Source organism: Hyalella azteca, unplaced genomic scaffold (genome assembly GCF_000764305.2).
Source record: "Hyalella azteca isolate HAZT.00-mixed unplaced genomic scaffold, Hazt_2.0.2 contig6778, whole genome shotgun sequence".
Taxonomy (NCBI): Eukaryota; Metazoa; Arthropoda; class Malacostraca; order Amphipoda; family Hyalellidae; genus Hyalella; species Hyalella azteca.
This window is the reverse complement of record NW_025936927.1, coordinates 9,161-28,962: the sequence shown is the minus strand read 5'-3', so window position 1 is coordinate 28,962 and position 19,802 is coordinate 9,161. Positions and strand designations below refer to the sequence as shown.

The following is a 19,802-nucleotide window of genomic DNA, read 5'->3' as shown; positions in this document are numbered from 1 at the left end:
CATCCAGTATCACTCTCACCGTTTCCAATCTGTCCCTCTCGTATGCATCATACTAATATTGGTTTCAGCGTGTATTAGGCCGTAGACTGTTGCCGATTCTTAACATCGCAGAACATTCACAGCTTGTTGTGGTCTCGAACTCGCAACTCACTGCTACAAATTTGTTGTGCTTAACCGCCCGGCCTCCTCGCGCGCCAGAAACTGGTGCGCAGAGCTGGGATCGAACCTTTGCACCAATGAGCCAATCTTGGTACTCTAACTTTAACCACTGGGCCACCCTGCCTAGTATTAATATCATATTCCATCATCAGATGCTCCACAGCTTCCCTCTAAGCTCTGTCATACATAAAACAAATATCATCTCTTCTCTCATTCCACCTGTATGCCCGTACTTTCACACTCAAAGCATTCGCTCTCACGCAGAACATTAGGTCCCCACCTCTACTGCATTACATATGCAGGTAAGCCCGTGTTTCATATAACTCACACTTGTGTGCTATTGCACGACTTAACGTTCCCATTTGCTCACTCTCAAGTTCCGCAAGTAGGTACATCTTATGCGCCTAACGTTCATCATCCATGCGTTTATCAAGGGTGATCTAGTCAATTTTTCTTCACTTTTAAATGTTATGGAGGTTATGAAATACCATACCATGTTTTTTCCAGTAAAGTGGGGCAATTTTCTCATCATTTCATCGAATAGTTTTGAAATATTTTGGTTAGTAGAGCATTTTTTAATCAAATAAAAATGTAAGTCAAGACGGGCGCTACTGAATAACTTAACCTTCAAAGGGAAATTAAATTTGTCTTTGAGCTTCTCTGGTAGGAGGAAACCTTTTGTTGGCCACTTGCAATAAATTTTTCACAATTGATATTATTCAACAGGTTTATCTGCCCTGTATCGAATAACACATATCAAGCGAGTGATGTGATAAACTTTGACAGGCTGCTAAGGACTTCAGCTTAGTAGTAGTAGTATAATGGTTTGCTAGCGCTTCAGCTATCAAGCTATTTCGCACCGAAGGTCAAAATATAACATCGCCAAAGAGGCGGAAGGTCTCAGTTATTCAAAATCTCAAGTTAATCATCACCCACAAGGGGCGGAAGGTCTCAATTGTCCAGCCCGCTGAAGCTGGCTCGAAGGAAGCAGCGTTAGCATCTCAAAAGAGACGAAGTGACAAGGAGGGACAGGTGAAAAGCAACAGAAACGAAGACGCTCGAACAAGAGGTCGCTTACACGGGACGTCGGCCGCCCGCACGAGAGAGACAGAGAAGGGAAATGTAAGGAATCCTACCTACATAATAACTTAACCCCACAACTGAGACTTAGGGCATTTGTCCGGAAGTTCGATCAAGATTATGTGTCGGCGGTTCAACGATACCACGAATGTTATCTAAATTCACAAATCAATGAATTGAGAAGTTTACGCACTAAAACCGAAATATAATCGAAATTAAACCCGAAATCAGAAGCTCCGCGAGTCCCTGATTGCAAGTTAGCTACAAGAAAATATTCAGAACTGTACGGACGGGATAACTAAATAATTATAAATGCTTTCATTTAATATAGGGAATAGAAACACACCATTTCACAAATCTATATTCAATCAGGTCCATAGAAAAATTCACTAATGCAAGGCCATAAAATCAGCATTGACAGCACAAATGTATGGTGACTGAATTTTGCTCACGAGTGTACACTGTACAGGTTGCGCATTCAATGAACAAATAGTGAAATCAATGGAGTTGTCTAAGTCAAGAATTTGTCAGCGCACCTTTTAATTCACATAAAAGTTATTCAGCGTGTGTGGAATGGTTGATTGATGTTTCTACGCATGTCTATAACAATAAAATATAGTGAAGACACAAAAAACTTATTTTAACTTAGATAAAATATAAAACCACGTGAAATCTTTGAAACCAATTGCGTATAACATAGAGCAGATGAGAAACATGTACGGAGTACTCAAAAGTTTTATAAAATCTGTTATTAGACCAAAGCAAAATATGTAGCTTCCGTCTGTGCGTCACCTCGATACCATTAGCAAGGAACATTGATGTCAAAGCTACCAACAGCATTGCACTCCAACCACCGAGCAACAATCTCGTAAAAATTTCATGATCACAAACCCATCGAATTGCCATGAAATGACCATAGGCGACAGACGAGTACCCAATACGAAGGGGGGGAAGAAACCCCTTCATATACCTGGCAAACTATGGCCGGACACTTTCTTCGAATTCTTGTAGCTGTCTCCAGATCGTATCCACTCGTCCTGCCATGTTACATACATTTTGAAGAGAGATAGGGAAATCAATTCGATTAGGTGAGATAAGGAAATGTTTCTCGAAATTCTGTGAGATACAACAGAGGGCAGGTGTTTCTCAATGTCCAGTCAGTTACCTGCGTACAACAGCCACCAAGAGATGCGCATTGTACCACAGCATAACTTCAACGATATCTAGCAAGTCGCTCAATCGGTTGATTACAAGCAATTGCTTTCTATAACAATCGACTGGCTGCACTTAAGGCCGCAGTGAAAATTGACGAGTAAATAAGAAGCTTCACCAACCTCTTAGCCATATCAGCCAATTGAGTCTTACCAACTCTATATTATTTCAAGAGACGGAATTGTGCATGAGGTCGAAACGAGTTTAATGCCCTGCATAAAGCCCAGGCAGGCCAGGAAGATGGAACGCGACTAGACAGAAGATTTGAAGAACTTAATAAGTATAGCCTCATGGCAGGGATTAATGACATGGGAGAGACGAACAAAAACTCAATCATTTAACACAAAATATGACTATGCGAATAATCTCTCCTGTAAATTACGAAGCTCGGAATACTTTACGAAGGTAAATAGTTCACCACACCATATAAAAAGCGATCAAATAGAAGGAACACTCTAAGCATTGGCACAAGTCACAACAAATACAGAATCCAAAAAATAGCCTGGGAAGACATTCCGTTCCAAGAAACATTCTGTTGCAAAACCAACAAGCCTTTCAGAAACATCGAAACTCGAAACAAAATATCACCATTTTAGCAAAACTAAAAAAAGGAATACAATCAGTGCCGAGTGTTTGGTTGATAAACCAGACTATAATTCCGATAGGCGATGCATGAAATGATGGTGACTAAAAGCACAAACGAATGAACAATTATCAACCTGCGCAGTGCAATGGTGGGTAGAAAGCCATTCGCTTTCTACACTAACTTTACCGTAAAACACAGCTTTCGATTTGTTCGTCGAGTATGGCACGAATGATTCTTCAAAAAATACAAAGAATGAGTAACCATCGAAGGAAGACGGTGAAGAAACACGGATGATTTAAGTTAGAAAAATAACCGACAAAACATAACCGTAAGCACTAGGAAGATAACACTTAAGAACAACATATAAATGATCTGGAGGAAGAAACGAGAGAAATATCATCAGACAAAACGAGAGAAAAATCATCAGACAAAACGAGATAAAAATCATCAACAGACAATCATTTAGCATGAAAATCATGAAGTTATGAACTACCAAATTGATCGCTCTATGCAACAGAAACCACTATTTTTAAAAGCATGCAAAAATGATCTGTATGAATTGCATCAAATTTGAAAATTATAGGGAAACCAGATGGAATTTTCGGGAATGTTTCAAATGATAACAATAGCATATACTAAAACACCTGCAATACATACAATTACTGAGTTTAACTTGAAATAAGTATCATGTGAAAGGCTACTCAATTTCTGTGTTGTCACACGAGATAATAATTCCTTATTAATTATGTAAAAAAAACATAAAATGTAACGCTAACACCTCTCCGTAAACGAGATGAATCGCTAAATGCTTGGAAGAAAAATTCTTGTAAAATTACATCGTGAAATACCAAGTTACCAACAGGTATATATCGGATAGGAATGTCTACAGCCAGATGAGCATGCACGAGTGAGTAAAGCGTCAACCTAAGCCGCCGCACTCTCTACACTGGATAAGGCTCTAGTGCTCCGTAGTACAGTACACTCAAATTACCTCGCTGCTCTATTCAATCCCACACCAAGACTTACATTGTAAATACTCTAAGGCTACAGAGTATATAATGATTAGAATTTATTCAGCAATCAAGTTTGGCACGTAGGTAACTTATTTTAATTTGAATTATTATTTACCGTCAGCAGGACGATGACTTTAAACCTTTGACGATACGGGCATCAACAGGCATGGATTACTGTGGAGGTGATGTACGCGAAGGAAAATGTCAGGAAGTAATGAAGTCACTCAAACTTACGGCTTGTTGCTTAAAAACAAACCGTTGCAGTTACATTGCAATATCACGATCATTAAACTTTAGCATCACTAATTTTTTATCCGTACTACACAAACCTTAACCTTCACTATAATTTCCAATACCTTCAAGCTACTCCAGGCCAATAGCAAATGAGCGTGAAAATCAACCACAATGTCCAACTTTATTCCACAACTCAACTATCAATCAGTAGACATTAAACATACACACATCCCTAATAAACTGGGAGACAAATATTAGCGATTTCAGACACGAACATGACGAGGATATCTCACGCGAGCTCGCTGTGGAAATCAGCCTTAATTAGCGACGGCACAATGATATCTATTCTGATGTCTAACCCATAGCCACACCATGACATCTGTCACTAGAATGCCAGGACATCGTCATCAGCGGAGGTCATCATAACTTCAGACCTTGCCTGAAAGTGCGACCACGAGCGCCACGGATGCTGCTTGACGTTACAACTTTAATCAAACAACACAACAATTAGATGAAGCACTCAAGTTGAGGGCACACAGGCGCTTGCAACGCTGTCAGTAGTAATATTAGTAGTAGTGTTTAAAGTACATGCAGTAGTAGCATTATAGATAACTGTATTAAAAACGCAAAAGCAATGAAATAATATTACACGGATTCCATGCAATCATAACTGGTAACAAGATTCTTGCATCAAACATCGACATTTATCTCGTAGGAGGGGCGTATGGACACAAATTACTGGCCGGCTGAAGTTACATAGAAACAGCGGAGATAGCACTTCGCTGAAAAAATTTTTCAACAGAAGAACAGAAACGCCGATGCTCGTACAATAGATGGCTACCTTTCGCTCAACTGCTCAAGGGAAAGGAAGTGCAAGGAATTGTGCCCACACGACAACTTGACCAAAGATCCGAGACCCGCATTCAGATACCACAACGCCTTTGAAACGTAAAATGCCCTCTAACGTCTGACTAGCAAAAAAAAAAAAGTGGAAGTATTAACTTTGCGGATTCCCTCCAAAAATGCGGCAATCCTTGTCCAGCATGCCAGAACTTGGCAGCTGCCACCATACAACTAAAATATTCTCCTGAGCAGCGGTTTGATATGGTGCAGGTGGAAGTCTTCGAGCGCTTCTGATGAAACGAACAAAGGGAACCACAGTAACAACGAAAACAACTACACAAAAATATGGAAGGCTTACCTTACAATGCCTTTATGAGTATTTTTAAATTTCACCTTACATGGCATGCATTTGAATCTTATATATTATTTGTATCATAAACTGTACTCTGCAGCTATAAAATACAGGTAGATGTTACAATATGATCACATATGGAGATGCTTCGCATACATAAATGGTATACATAACTGCAACAACACATTGTTACCACTCATATTATTTCCATTAACAGCAACCGACAAACAAAACATTTAGTTTATTATGATTCCAGAATAACATGAAGACACTCAACAGCAAAACAAAAAAAAAATCTCAACTTTAGGAAAAAAATATAGCTAATAGTAAGAGCTGCAGTAAGCGCGCTACACATGGGTTTGGAATAGAATATAATATATTTATCCATGATGAGCAATAACTTGACCAGATAAATTACAGATCCGAAAAATAAATTGCCTTGAAGTATCAAAGAGATCTGCGCTACGGCAACGAACACAAACTGGTGTACAATGCTGATGAATTTGTATCTATTTTCTCTCTCAACGAACATGTACCGCAAAGATTATTGTCTCACGTATGAATTTCTGATAGAGCTTCGTCGGGCAGTAAGATCTTCCTCGTCGGAGCTTACAATGGTCTGCTAATACATGCATGAGCATAAGTTCAATACAGAAGAAAATTTGGATGTGTATACTTTCGTAAAGAAACGGGTCGTACTCAACACTGGAATTCGATTTTCAATAAATATTGTCTATTAACGCCGTATATTCTAACGCCTAAAACCGCGTTTGTAATAACTGAATTTCATAGGACTCCACTTCCCTAGTCTCAACACTAGACAGAGATGAAATTATCCTTGAAGCGACAATATATGGCATATTCTATTACAGCTGCATTAATTATCGAACTTGACAATCCACAGAGTCCTAAAATACACCGTAATATTATGTCCGACGTTCAAAAATGTACATATATTTAGAGCGCGTTCGCAGTACATCACCTTTCTGTCTAGCAACGCAACCTTTCTTTCACACGACACACTAAGATTCAAACCCAATCGTAATCAGGAAATACCTCTAAATAACCATACATTGATGAACTTGGCTTGGCATACTACCGACCTATTAAATTTCTCTGCAAATCCCCTGACACTTTACAGGAATATCACCATTAATTTGTTATCAGTTATAGTTATCCCATTTTGAAAAAGTATTCATTGCATACTGTTGAATTTGAAGGCTAATTAGCACATTTTCTAATTGGTTCATGTTTTTCAACTTATAACAATCCATTTAAAAAACAAGAGCGTATCAAAATAGAATTCCTATTCTAGTACTTGAAGCACACGTTATTGTTGTGGGATGCGGGTCACTTTTTGTTAACGAGGTACCAGGCGCGGTACAAGGACCACACATTATTGGTGTGCTGGTCACTTGTTGTTAACGAGGCACCAGGCGCGGTACATGGACCACACATTATTGGTGTGGTGGTCACTTGTTGTTAACGAGGCACCAGGCCGCGGTACAAGGACCACACATTATTGGTGTGGGTATCACTTTTTGTTAACGAGGTACCAGGCGAGGTACAAGGACCACACATTATTGGTGTGGGGATCACTTGTTGTTAACGAGGCACCAAGCGCGGTATATGGACCACACATTATTGGTGTGGGGATCACTTGTTGTTAACGAGGCACCAGGCGCGGTACATGGACCACACACTAAGAGGCCGCATGTAGCCCACGGCGCGGTAGTGACCCGTGGCGTAGAGCGCCTCAGGCATGTCGTAGGCCAGGCCGGTCTCGTAGTAGGTTGTGTTGTAGATGCCCTCCGCCGTGCGGAAGCCCTCGTCCAACATGCCCTGGAAAAACATCGACATTTCATATCACAATTTACAGGGAGTAAATAACCCGACACGCGGTCAACATCACGTCAATCTAGGAGTGAGGCCAGAGGGAGGGGAAGTGAGGAGAGGCGGGAGAGGAAGAAGAAAGTAAGGGGGTAAATAAGGAAGAGAGGTGAAGGAAGACAGTAGGAAATTTAGGAGGAGAACAAAGAATGGAGAAGAAATGGAGGCGAGAAGGGGAAAAAGGAATAGACGGGCTAAGAGGGTAGTAGGAAGGCAGAGGGGAAGAAGGGATAAAGTATGTTTGGATTATTGCCAGTAGTATTGTTGAATTCTTAGTTAAATATTATTAACTGAAACACGAATAACTTTTACAATAAACTAGTCAACAACTTTTAACTGAATACCATCATTTTGGCATAACTATGGAAGTGGAAAGGGACAACTTGAAACCATCAAAAAATTTTTTTGCGAGACAGTAAAGAGAACCGGTCTGATAATAGACGATTCTTGACCCGTGCGCAAATCTCTTAAAAACAATAGATCAGCTATATATGTTACACGCGCCCAAAATATAACCTTTCGAGCACCTCTTTAATGAATGTGGCAGCCAGGGCGAAGGCGGTGCCCGGCCACATCTCCTGGCTCTGGACGGTGTGGCAGTCCACTTCCCCGTCAGGTTTCATGCCGTTCACGGCGCCCATGTTCCCATTGCAGAATTTCATCACGTTTTGCTCATACATGGTTTTCAAAGCGGTTACCACATGAGCCTTTTTGAAAACCTGTCAAGTAAATTTGCTTAAAAAAAATTAGAAACACGAGAGACTTGAATTATAATGACTTTCAAGCATTGAGCATTAATCAAGTTCAATAATATTAATAATCAAGTTATGAATTAGGCTTCCAGACTAAATCTGATGGCAAATAAAATTTTTGAAGAACTTACAAACCACAAGACACGGTTAATATATATCAAAATATTTCATCAGAATTCTTGAGGAAGGAGAGGTTAGTCGTTTGCAATTAATGGAACATGAACGTTACATAAACAGATTGTACCTAAATTACCGTGGTTTATTTAGAAATCTCAATTGAAATAACAGTTCCCTTTATATGCATATAACAAACTTGGATACATTCTGTTTTTTTAGAGGATATTTCAACTAAAATGAGATAGACGAAAGGAAAACTAGACAAGACGTTGTATACATTATCAATGTATTTATTTTGCTTACATCATGTCATCCAAGAGGGTGAGAGGTAAGTATTTCTCTAAAGTCAACTGACGACTTCAAAGTCGGACTGAAAAATTGTCAATAAATCAAAATAACAATAATAAAACCTCCACCATTCCTCATCGAAAGGAGAGGTATTAAGTTTACAAGAGCAGTTATACTGCCGGATGGCAAGGCTATACAACTGACCTCTTTGTTGTTGCCGGAGAGGCTGAGATACCAGTGGCCTACTAGCTGGTCTGACATGATGGTCAGGTGGTGTGGGTGGTCGCAGCTATCGAAGTTGTAGTACGAGCCTGTAGTTATGTCAAATTTTAATACAACTAAACTAACCATGCAGGAACTGGCAAAAAAAGGGATAGCGGTTTTACATTCCTTATTCTCGAGCAAATTACGATCACTTGGCTTGGGCCTCCGATATCATGCATGAGTATGCAATTCGTTAGTATCAAAAACTTCAAGCAACCTAAAAATCAAAGACGACTACTGACGAACTTACACACGTGTTAGAAGTCAACTGTAAGGGCCATTTATATAATGAACTTTCGTCTACTAAAATACATTTTACCGAATTGACATGTTAGAAATTCTTTGGAAATTTCTTGAACGAAAAAGAAAAAATTTTACCCTATCATTCTGTATAGCCAAAGCACGCACCGTTCCAAAGCTTCTTCTCCATGGAGGTCTGGGCCTTGGTGAGCATTTGTGCGTATTTGGTGCGCTCTTCCCCACAGCCCAGGACGTCCGCGAGCTCCTCCATGGCGCCCAAAGCGGCAAGCCTGGCATTACACTTAATTAGAGGTAATTTGTTGACATATAATGAGATTCGATAATAATCATATGCATTAATAATGGGAAACTTGATGACATTAAATACATTTTCAAAATGCATTTGAACAAAACAAATTATAATCAGCTGAGTAGCAAATCAAAAAAAAGTATTGACATAAGCGGTTTTAAGTTACAGGTTTCTTCAAGATATTAATGTGTCATCGTCGCAAATAATTGCGACGCAAATAATTGTAAATGCGCGCAAATAAATGCGCGCAAATAATTGCGAAATACCAAACAACTATCAGGACTGACCAGAGCGAACAGCAGTACGCGGATGGTCCGTGCATGACCCACGTATCGAAGGTCTGGTCCGCAGTTCCGCTGTTCTCGATGAGGCCATCGCCGTCCGTGTCGAACTTGCTGGAGCTCTCCATCACAGCCACGCACGTCTGCCACATGTCTTTCAGGTAGCGCATGTCCGAGCCGAAAAGCTTGAAGTCGCGATACACCTGCACAAGCGCCATATTTGTTACATGATCGGCGGTACAGAGGAAAGATAGCGCGATACACCTGCACAAGCGCCATATTTGTTACATGATCGGCGGTACAGAGGAAAGGTAGCGCGATACACAGCACAAGCGCCATATTTGTTACATTATCTGCTTCAACAAAATATGGTAGGTAAACTGCATTCGAACATATATGCTTACTACGAGATAATGCATGGATTTGATCCTTTAGTTATAGTGCTAAAAAGTCATCATGATTCGTGTAAGAAACGTAACAGTAATAGACAGTTTGATGGTAGTAATAGACAGTTTGAGGGTCTAAATTTTGATTCTTGCAAGTCAAAATGAACTACGCAAATAAGACGTAGCTTGCGACGAGACCAAACGAAAACAATGTCATTTTCGCATTTGAATATTTCAGCCATCTCGACATGTTCCCATGAACCTAAGTGAACGGGCTTCTACATTTTGTTATAAACTCATATCGCACGATCATTTCATGACTCGCTTGCAAACACTGAAGCTTCAATCAAAAGCCACGTTAATGCAAACTTTGTCAAGGCAACGCATAGGTTCCTGACTAAGTTGGAAACTATTAATCAGAGAAATAATAGGGTTCAATACCAAATTATGATCTAGTTCTGAGACCACTGAAATGATATATTAGTAAAATGATGACCAAACAAAATAAATTGATATGAACCAATAAAATAAAGATAGCACAATCAGACGGAAATTAACCTGATCCTTTCTCAGAAAGGAGCGAAATTGTGATACTAACTGTAGCTTAGACCTGAGCGGCACCTGAAGGAGCGGGACCCGAAACTGATACGTCCGAAACCCATACTAATGATACTAGGAAACTATACATACTAATGATACCAAGGAAACCAAGTGCTGAACAATGTAGCTTAGAATAAAATACCTGCAGAATAAACTTCAGGTTCAGGTCCCGCCATCCCTTGACGTCATGAGCGATGTAGGCATTGATGCGAGAGAACGGCTCGTCTTCTGCAAATTCAGAAAACAAAAATTGAGAATTACAAGGGAGAAGACTAATTTTCAAATATTTACAAGCTTCAAACTCATCGGCAGCGACAATCTTCTGCACATGCATCACAAAAAGCAGTTATTCATTTCGCATTAAATTGAAGGCCTTTTAAACGTTGGAAAAACGTCACTCAGTCTCGCATTTTAAGCTCAAAAAAACATAGTCGAGCAATCAAACTCAGCCTCTTCATGGGAGCGACATATTATGTTTAGATTTATTAAGTAATAAACCTAATTATGGCATTGATAACGACCTATTGGTTTAGTTACCAGGGTCCCCGATGTCATGTGGGACTGTGTTGGGAGCTTTCCTTGTGCCAGAGTTGCCAGATATGATGTACGTTCGGAGTGTAGTGTCCTCCTGCATGGAAAACATGGCCATGTCGTACTGAAGGACGCGCTGCAGCTCCGGCCACAGCATCACCAGCGCCCATGACGCGTAGAAGTGAACGTCGTACGTATTGTACATGCGGTACTCGTGCGACTCCAGGTATGCGAACCGTCCGTACTCCAACCTGCAAAAAAGATCATTCCAAAATTCGAAGAGCAAATTAAATACCTGTCCCAAAGAGTCATTCAAAAACTTGAATTGTAAATGGGTAAATTTCATACCTATAGCAAAAAATTTCACCTGCCAAAACGCTATGCATACTTTTGCACAATAAGATAACTCAGGCATTAGCAGGACCCCAGAGAGCTGTTACGTCAATATTTGGCCTACTACTGTGGAGGCCACACACAGTACCGACCGCGGGTCGTGGCTTGGGAAGCTGGAAGCTTCGTCGTCATCAACGTCGAGCCAGACCGTCCCCCCGTCAGCGACGTAGTAGAGCTGGTTGAACAGCGCGCTCTTGAAGAACTCTGGCAGCTTCCTGAGAGGATAAACAGCTCGGAATCTTTCCGAACACAGCCACGTGACACATGCTGCTGATTCAAGTGCTTCTAAGTTTTAGGCTAATGCACACACAAAACTAAGTATATTTAATCGAGACAATGATGCAGATAATAAATCTTTAATGACTTAACAAAAATTTAGACGGTTTGGAGCCACGGCGTATCATATAATATCTGTAAAGAGATGTAGTTGGAAGATAACTTTACTCACGGCTCGTCAAGTATGGTGCTCTGCCAAGCGTCGATTTGCGTCTCCCAGTGGCGGTAGCGCTGGAGCGCGTAGCTCGCAATCGCGGCGGCAGCATCGGTACCGCTGAACCAGCGTGTATATCGCCTGTAACATTTGTTAAAGGTTTAGAAAGAACGAATAATATTGAGGATGATATATACTTGGTAGCCAAACCAATAATAGTGCCGCTTGAAATATTAGTGAACTGATTTAGGATAAGTCATTAACTCTTTCGCGAGCAAGTTCAAAAATGTGCAAAAACGCACCGTTTGTGCTGACGCGTTCTCGCCTTGAAGGAAACGACGGGCATGTCCCAGGACAGGGCGGTCTCGAAGCTGCTTGTCCCGCCAGCAGGTACCATCACTTCACAGTTCAGCGCCACCGCCAACTCTGATACGGGAACTGCCCACAATAAAATGATTTAACATCCTGCAATGGAAGAAATCTTTACACCACACAAATTACTCTGCTCAACTACCGCTAAGTGAATACGGATTTACACAGAGTAATGCAATATAAATATTTTGCATATAATTGGTTAATGTTCTACGTAGTAACTGGCCTGCCAAAATCAAAATCATTCAACCAACGTTAGAAAAAGGCATGTCATCACCCAAATAACGGTTGATATAAATTTTGTATATAATTGGGCAGTTTTTTGTATGTAACCATTGACGCTGGATCCCATCATATTGCCCAGTTATAGTTCAAATTCTCAATAATGTGTTGAAGTTTCGCAATTAAGCGACTCAATTTCTTGCATGGTGATTGGCTAATGAGCGACTCAGGTGATTGGCTAATATTTTATTGGTCACAGAATTTTCAGCACATGGTGCCAGAACTAGTGACTCAACGAGAGAGGAATTCAACAATGTCAGTATTTGTTTTCTTACCAATCTTCTACAGCTATTAGGTTGACTAAATAAATTTGAAGGTGTATGTACAAACTAAAATACTATAATTTTCAGTAAATCTTGTGGAGATAGGAATACGGCCAACACATTTCAAACGAATTATGAGAAGCTGGATATGTCATGCAGAAAAACTGCCAGCATCACTCGTACACTTTCAGTGCGGCAGGAGAAGCACTATGGTTTATGCTTTAAAAATAGGTTGAGTTTCGGCGGGAATAACTTATAGACAAACTAAACTCTATGCTCTTTTTGTGCCACGAATAAAATTCAAGTAAGTTATTTATAGAAATGCTAAGCAAAAAATTCAGTTCTAGTTTACATGATGGTTAAAATTGGAGACCGCGGCTAGAGGAGTTTAGTGAAAAGGATCACGTCTCGCTAACAAGGCTTACAACGAACACAAATATTTTCTAACACAAGCAAATGGAGCTTGTGAGATAGAAATAAAAAATAAGGTAGAATAAGGAAGCTTGCGCCCATTAGCATTAAACAGAAGAGTGAGCCTCACTAATAATTAAAAATTGAACTTCCTTCACCAGTAAGCTGAGACGAGCTATTTTAGCATAGCTGCTAAGTAGAGCGATTAAATGAATTGGCTAGAACAATTAATAAAAGAAATACGCGCGAAATTCACCAATAAAAATCCGGGATCCAAATTAGTTGATGCAAAGAAGTTTGATTTAATGCAAAAATCGAGGGATTTTTAGGACAGGGATTCCTATTATACAACTGAAAACATCAACAGCCTATAATGTTTATAATCTACACTCTACAGTGTACCATGGTTTTATATTGACGGAATAAAAATACATAAACAGGACGATAATGGTAAATTTGAAGTATGATTCTTGCGATTGATAGTAAGCAAAGAAGACGATAAATGAATACGAATTACGGCACTAGCAGCTAAATAAGTCGTTCAAGGAGCATCACCAGACTGGGAGGGGAGGACGACGACCGCGTCATTCTGACGCTTGCAGCAGTAAAGTGAACACCCGCAGCACTTAACGAAGTTAAAATTTGTTTAACTAGAGTGGAAGATGAGCATCACATCACCGTGTGTATGCATGAGGTCACTACCATCATGATATGGTGACGACACAATGTCACCAACGTCGTACAGTGATGACACGAGGTCACCAACATCATATAATGATGACATCATGTCACCCTGAACATGTATGGTGATAAAAATGCAACGCCTTCAATTGAATTAGCTACCACTTTCTCTTCACTATTTCTGTTTGCACGGAAAAAAGCTGGTGCAGTAATTATTAATTTTATGTCAAGAAATAACCGATTTAACCTTTAATCCTTGGGATTTATGCGCCAGGCAAAATAGATACTGTTGTTTCCAGTACAAATTCTATTGGTTTTGAGAAAGGTACATTCAGTGAGGTAGAATTTATGAGTAATTAATCAGAAATTATTGATACTTATATTCCAAAAATGTTTTTAGTCATCACTTCTATCAATAAATCGATAACAATATACAGTTTTACGATAGGCACACCAAACAACCGAAGCAATAACGTCTGATAAATAATTCATTAATTACATAAAAATACTAATTATACAACACGTAAAGCAACATTATATTACAATATTACAATCAACAACATCAACATGCCAAACAAGCGTTAAATTGGTATCCAAATAAGTACTATCTCTATGGTTCCAAAAAACTTTAGGTAATTAAACTGTTAATTAAAATGTCAAGTAATAATTCAATAAGTATTGAATAACTTAAGCAGGCTATACCAGTTTTGTTGGTGATAGATAATCTTTGAGATTTTAGACTCCCGTCACCCCAAATCCAGTCAATAATTTTGACAATAGTACCTCAGTTTAAGAAAGGCGCATTATAACCCATATTAAGCAGACTTTCATTCAAATCAAAGTTTTCTATCTAAATTAAGCTTAGAGTACTATATATTAATCAATTGGTAGCAATTTAACAATCAGAATTCACATTGCCCATCCTTTTTAGCGCATTTTCTTACTTATGAAAAAATGCACTATTGTGCTCGCCATGTCCGTCTGTCTGTCTGTCCGTCCGTGACCTCAAGTTTTCGTCGACGAGAAAATGCGCTCTCTGTCACTCACTGCAGTGAGTACCGAGTTATATTTTTTCAATAAGTTTAAGATATTAGCACTGCGAATATATCTTCAGGTCAAAGAAATCAGTGTCATGGATATGCGCTGATACGATCCAAAACAATACGAAAGATTATTGAATAAGAGCTTTACTTCAGATCAACATTAGCATTCAGACAAAACTAAGTAAATTGATTTTCATAATTGCTAAATTAATCTCAAATTACGGCCGGTATTATTTGCATAAGCTGAGGAAAACAATTTCCTCACCAAGATGTATATATTTTTTCCAAGGCAAGAACCCAATTTCAACGATCGGGGATGCTCGTCTACAGCGCCATATATAACACAAACATACTTTATTAACTTCAAGTTGTGGTCATTCCTGTGATTTGAATCACTGCAAATTATATCTGGAATTTAATTCACATGATGAACTCCTTCCAAAATATCTATTGATCATGAATAAAGTTGTTAGTGACCGATCATATGCAAGACCTCACCAGGCGTGGCGGGGTCTGGGGGGGAGGAGAAGGTGGTCTGGAGTTGGCCTGTGGTCTGTAGGGACTTCCAGAGCTCCGCTCCATTCCCGTTGGGGTCGAGAGCGAGGCAAACTGAGGTCTTCACGCCCGTCTGATCGTTGGCAGCAAGCAAATTATTATTATTGTCATTATCATTATTATTATCGTTATTATTATTATTATCATTATCATCAGCATCATTATCACTATTATCATTATTATTCTTATTATTATTATTAGTAAGAAAATAGATACAAATAATCCATTTACGGGCATTTGATGGTGAGTGATTTGAGCTAATAACTATTTAATCTGGGCAAGTTCATGAAAAATAAACATCATTGTCATGTGTAAGCAGCACACTTATCCCTGAATGCCATGCTAATTTAAATTATTAAATTGTAAAATTATCTGAGAGAAGAAAACAATACGTAACAATGAATGAATGTGACGATTATTCAATTCAATCACATTACGTCAATTATACAATGTTATTCTTGAGTGTAGATTAATAAGGACCTGTCGGGGGGCAGCGAGGCAGTAGGTGACGTCAGCACCACGGTATGTGTGGTGCAGCATCACAGCGTCGCTGTCACCACACCTCGTCTCACTCCAGCACGACCCTGAGCAAACAACACTATTGAGGCATGTAGAGATAATAAATGCACGATATGCAACTCTGCTATACATCCATGTCATTGAACACACGGATAACTGAATTAAATTATTAGATCTGATACATTGCAGTGTTGAATACCAATTAATTTCAACCAAGGAGAATGGCCAATGAGGGAATTTCAACCAAAGAGCGAGTGATAAAAAAAATAGTTTACTAAAAATTTAGAAATAATCCAACAATATATTTACATGATTCATGAAAAGTCACAGTTTATTGCAATTTTTTTCAAATGATAGAGCAGAATAATTTACTATCATCAATCAATATTTTAAGTAACAGGAGTGCTATACCCTTGACGTCGTCTGGGCCCCCAGTTCCGTTCTTGAAGGTGTTGCAGATGGAGACTTGCAGAGCCTGGCTGCTCGAGTTCTCCACAGTCCACACAAATACACCCACTGGCAAACACGAATCCTGTATGAAAATAACAATTTTTAATACACTTTGCACATGATGAATACTCTGCAGGACTTCCATGATAGAAGAAACACAATGTAAATTGTAATATTTATGAATTGTTCCCTATAGAAAACTAATTCATTCAAAAAGAGTTTCTTACTGAAACATAAGTCTTCTCAAAAAACAATTAAAAAAAAACAGAAGTACGGTATTCATTTCATCTTGACCTTTCTTATTTTGAATATAATATACAGAAATTTTATGTAAAATAATGACAGGTGACATGACTTCTTGCACAACTTCTAACACACACTTATAAGTGCATATTGCAAGTAGCCATAAATGTGTATGCTCAACAAAACATAAGTACTACACTACATTACTTTGAACAACATTAATACAGCTTGCATAGTAACACATAAGCAGCCAGATCAAACTTTGCACGATTTATATTATTAACACAATTTTAATTGCACTCACAAATAAACGACTGATGCATGTTGTTGAACTGTATATTCCATTCACAGTGTAAAATTACCTTGTCAAGCTGATACATAATTTTATGAGAAAATATCCATTTTACCGGTTACCCCATAAATATGCAAACACAACATGCAAAACCATGTTATACAATACTATAGTAAACCAAGCACATAAAAGAGAATACCAACCCATGGCATACCAATATCATAAATAGCAGCAATGAAAGCCCAAATATTTACCCCGGGGTTCTCACCTTGTACTCCCCAGGGATGACAGGGGAGACTTGTCTCAAGATGAGCCGTAACTGCAGTCTGGGGATATCGTACACAGTCCATGAGCGAGGGTAAAGACCACAGTATCTGCCCTGGATCTCACTGTTACACTGCCAGTCCCATGCTGACAATTTGCGGCCTTTGGGGCGACTGAAAACAAATTAAAGGAATCTTATTAACTTGATGTTGTACACAAACTTTACAGGTTGGTACAACATAAAAAACAAATGTATTTGGATAAAATGAATGCATTTAATAAATTTATGTAATGTAATTCTGTGTTGCATAATTTCTGTATTGTAAGAGGCTTTTAACAGGTAAAAAATGAATTTACGAAGTTTAAGTCAGTCATGAACCTATTAGCTTGCACGAGGAAAACATATCTTTAATTTAAATGTATCGGTTTGAAAATGAGGCAACTCATAAATGATTCCAAATTTCTTTGAGACATTTTACAATGTGAAAATAGGTAGAATCTAATGATTATTCTAAACAATGTATTTCAAAAAATAAAATTTGAAGAGTTACCAACTTCACACATTATATGCCATTGATCAGTTAAATGATCCATAGAAAATGATCACTATCACATTGCAGTTATACAAGGAAACAGAATTGGGTATGTTAAAATGAAATACGACTGAACAGAACCAAAATAAAGGCTAATTGCTAGGAAGCATACTATCCAAAATTTCTCCAACACTCAATACCTTGAAGGAGAAAGCACTTTCTGCAGTAGAGTCTTGCCCGCCTCTGATCTCACTGTGAGGATGAACTGATCAGCTGCAGCTGTGTTGAAATCAACATTTCCTGGGGTCATTTGGAAGCGGCAAAACTCACCTCTGAAGCCTCGACCGATTGTGCCACATCCTATTCCACCCAGAGGAACACCTGAAACAGTTGACATTTTTTGGTGAGATTTTTCTACAAAAGATCAAGCTAATTATTTGAGAGAACTTATCTGCATTCTGATATTTTGACATTTTTCCCTTACTGGCAACAAGTGGAGTCTTTTTGTTTCATTCAATGAAACATGTTTGCTCAGTATCATGGTTGATCAATATTATTGGAAAATAATAAAATCGTTCACGTGAGAGCTAAAATACATTGCATTTCTCAAGATTTACAACAATCAAGCTCAAAGAATTTAGCACAGAAGAGAATAACAAAATTGTGTTCTTACCATACATGCACTTGCTGGAAACCAATCTGAATAGGTCAATGAAGGGCTTCTTTGACTTCAGAATTGAAGATATAAAATGCTTCAAATACCTAATAAAAAATAAAAAGTTACAATTGTACACAAGAAACTTCATGACTGAATTATATACATTATTGTCAGAGAATGCACAATTTGTGGTAAAGAATCATTCTTTAATTTGTGATAGTTTATGGCCAGCTGATAAGGGAATTCAAGATTTGTTCCACCATACAATCAATTTCAAATAATATATCAGCTATGAGTACAATTCTTAAATAAGTAATGTTTTACAGCATATAATAAAAATACAACAATAAACTAAATTGACCTGCAAGTCTGCATCTTTATTCACTTAGAAAACAGCTTACCTAACACCTGGTAGTAGCATCTCCATGACCATACCCAGGGGAGGTATAACATAGGGATCCCACTTCTTAGGGAATCTATGATCCAAATCAACTTTGAAGCCATACTTTGGTAAATAGTCATTCAAGGTTTTCAGGACTGAACTTCTCTCTTGCTGCTCACCATTTTCTCCTCCATGGCAGTGACTCTTGGTAATTTTGGTACTTGTTTGGGACATAGCAGTCCCAGGCCACGATGGATCATGACTAAGGGATGATGAATTTGAACCAGGGACTCCATTAAAATTAGAAGGTTGCTTTTCTATCTCAGGGCTACCACCAGTATCCTGACTGAGGCTGCCCATTGAGGCAGACTGACTTGGTCCACCAGTGCCAGCATTCTCACCTGACTCTTCAGTCTCATTAGTCATTGAAAAATATTTAATTTAGATTGAAATTTAGAAATAAATTCATATATTGTTTTCCAATAATGATGTGGAACCTGCTCAGGTAATAAAATCATAGATTAATTAGTAAAGAAGTGCTGTTTTAATTTAATCTACTATGCTTAGAATATATGTGGTACCAATAAAGCTGAAAATAAATCTTTTTGCTGTTGTTGAGTTGTGCTGCAGTTACATGCTTAGTCTCATCTTAAAGCTGACATTCTCAGCTTTCCAACGATACTACTGCGATCCATGTATGGCAATATTGACGCACACAGCCGGGCTCTAACGGGGGGGCGGGGGTGGAGTTCCTTCAGTAAATAGACCTAAGAAAATTACAGTGGCAAGACTACATATATTGGTGTATCTGGCATCTGAGCTCAGTCACCCTCCTAACTTTGTACGGAGAGGTGCGCTACAAGTTGCTGCTAGCATCCTTGAGTGGACTAAGC

The 19,802-nt window shown here is 38.8% G+C and overlaps 1 protein-coding gene across 2 annotated transcripts; it reads right to left on the bottom strand.

The window, feature by feature from the left end:
- Positions 1-1,587: 1,587 nt before the first annotated feature.
- On the bottom strand, positions 1,588-19,401 carry LOC108665522 (non-lysosomal glucosylceramidase). Of its 2 annotated transcripts, XM_047880999.1 has the most exons (18): positions 18,929-19,401; positions 18,543-18,631; positions 18,070-18,250; positions 17,341-17,509; positions 16,499-16,619; positions 16,049-16,152; positions 15,512-15,641; positions 12,264-12,399; positions 11,980-12,102; positions 11,624-11,746; positions 11,145-11,389; positions 10,750-10,835; positions 9,628-9,824; positions 9,199-9,320; positions 8,731-8,837; positions 7,897-8,088; positions 7,176-7,321; positions 1,588-6,930 (listed from the first exon to the last, which is right to left on the bottom strand). In XM_047880999.1, exons 1-18 carry the CDS (start codon positions 19,333-19,335, stop codon positions 6,891-6,893), a joined length of 2,718 nt encoding a protein of 905 aa, XP_047736955.1. In that variant the 5' UTR covers positions 19,336-19,401; the 3' UTR covers positions 1,588-6,890. The 2 variants fall into 2 exon arrangements, with proteins under 2 accessions (XP_047736955.1, XP_018007770.1); XM_018152281.2 differs by having other exon boundaries at positions 1,588-7,321.
- Between the last annotated feature and the right edge of the window lie 401 nt (positions 19,402-19,802).

Bases quoted from the DNA above. Each gene is read 5' to 3' on its own strand.
- LOC108665522 (XM_018152281.2), bottom strand. From the start codon at position 19,335: ATGACTAATGAGACTGAAGAGTCAGGTGAGAATGCTGGCACTGGTGGA. The intron at 16,620-17,340 runs GTGAGAACCCCG...ATTTTCATACAG, and splicing joins TCATCCCTGGGGAGTACAAG to GATTCGTGTTTGCCAGTGGG. The intron at 8,089-8,730 runs GTCAGTTGTATA...TTTACTTGACAG, and splicing joins TCTCCGGCAACAACAAAGAG to GTTTTCAAAAAGGCTCATGT.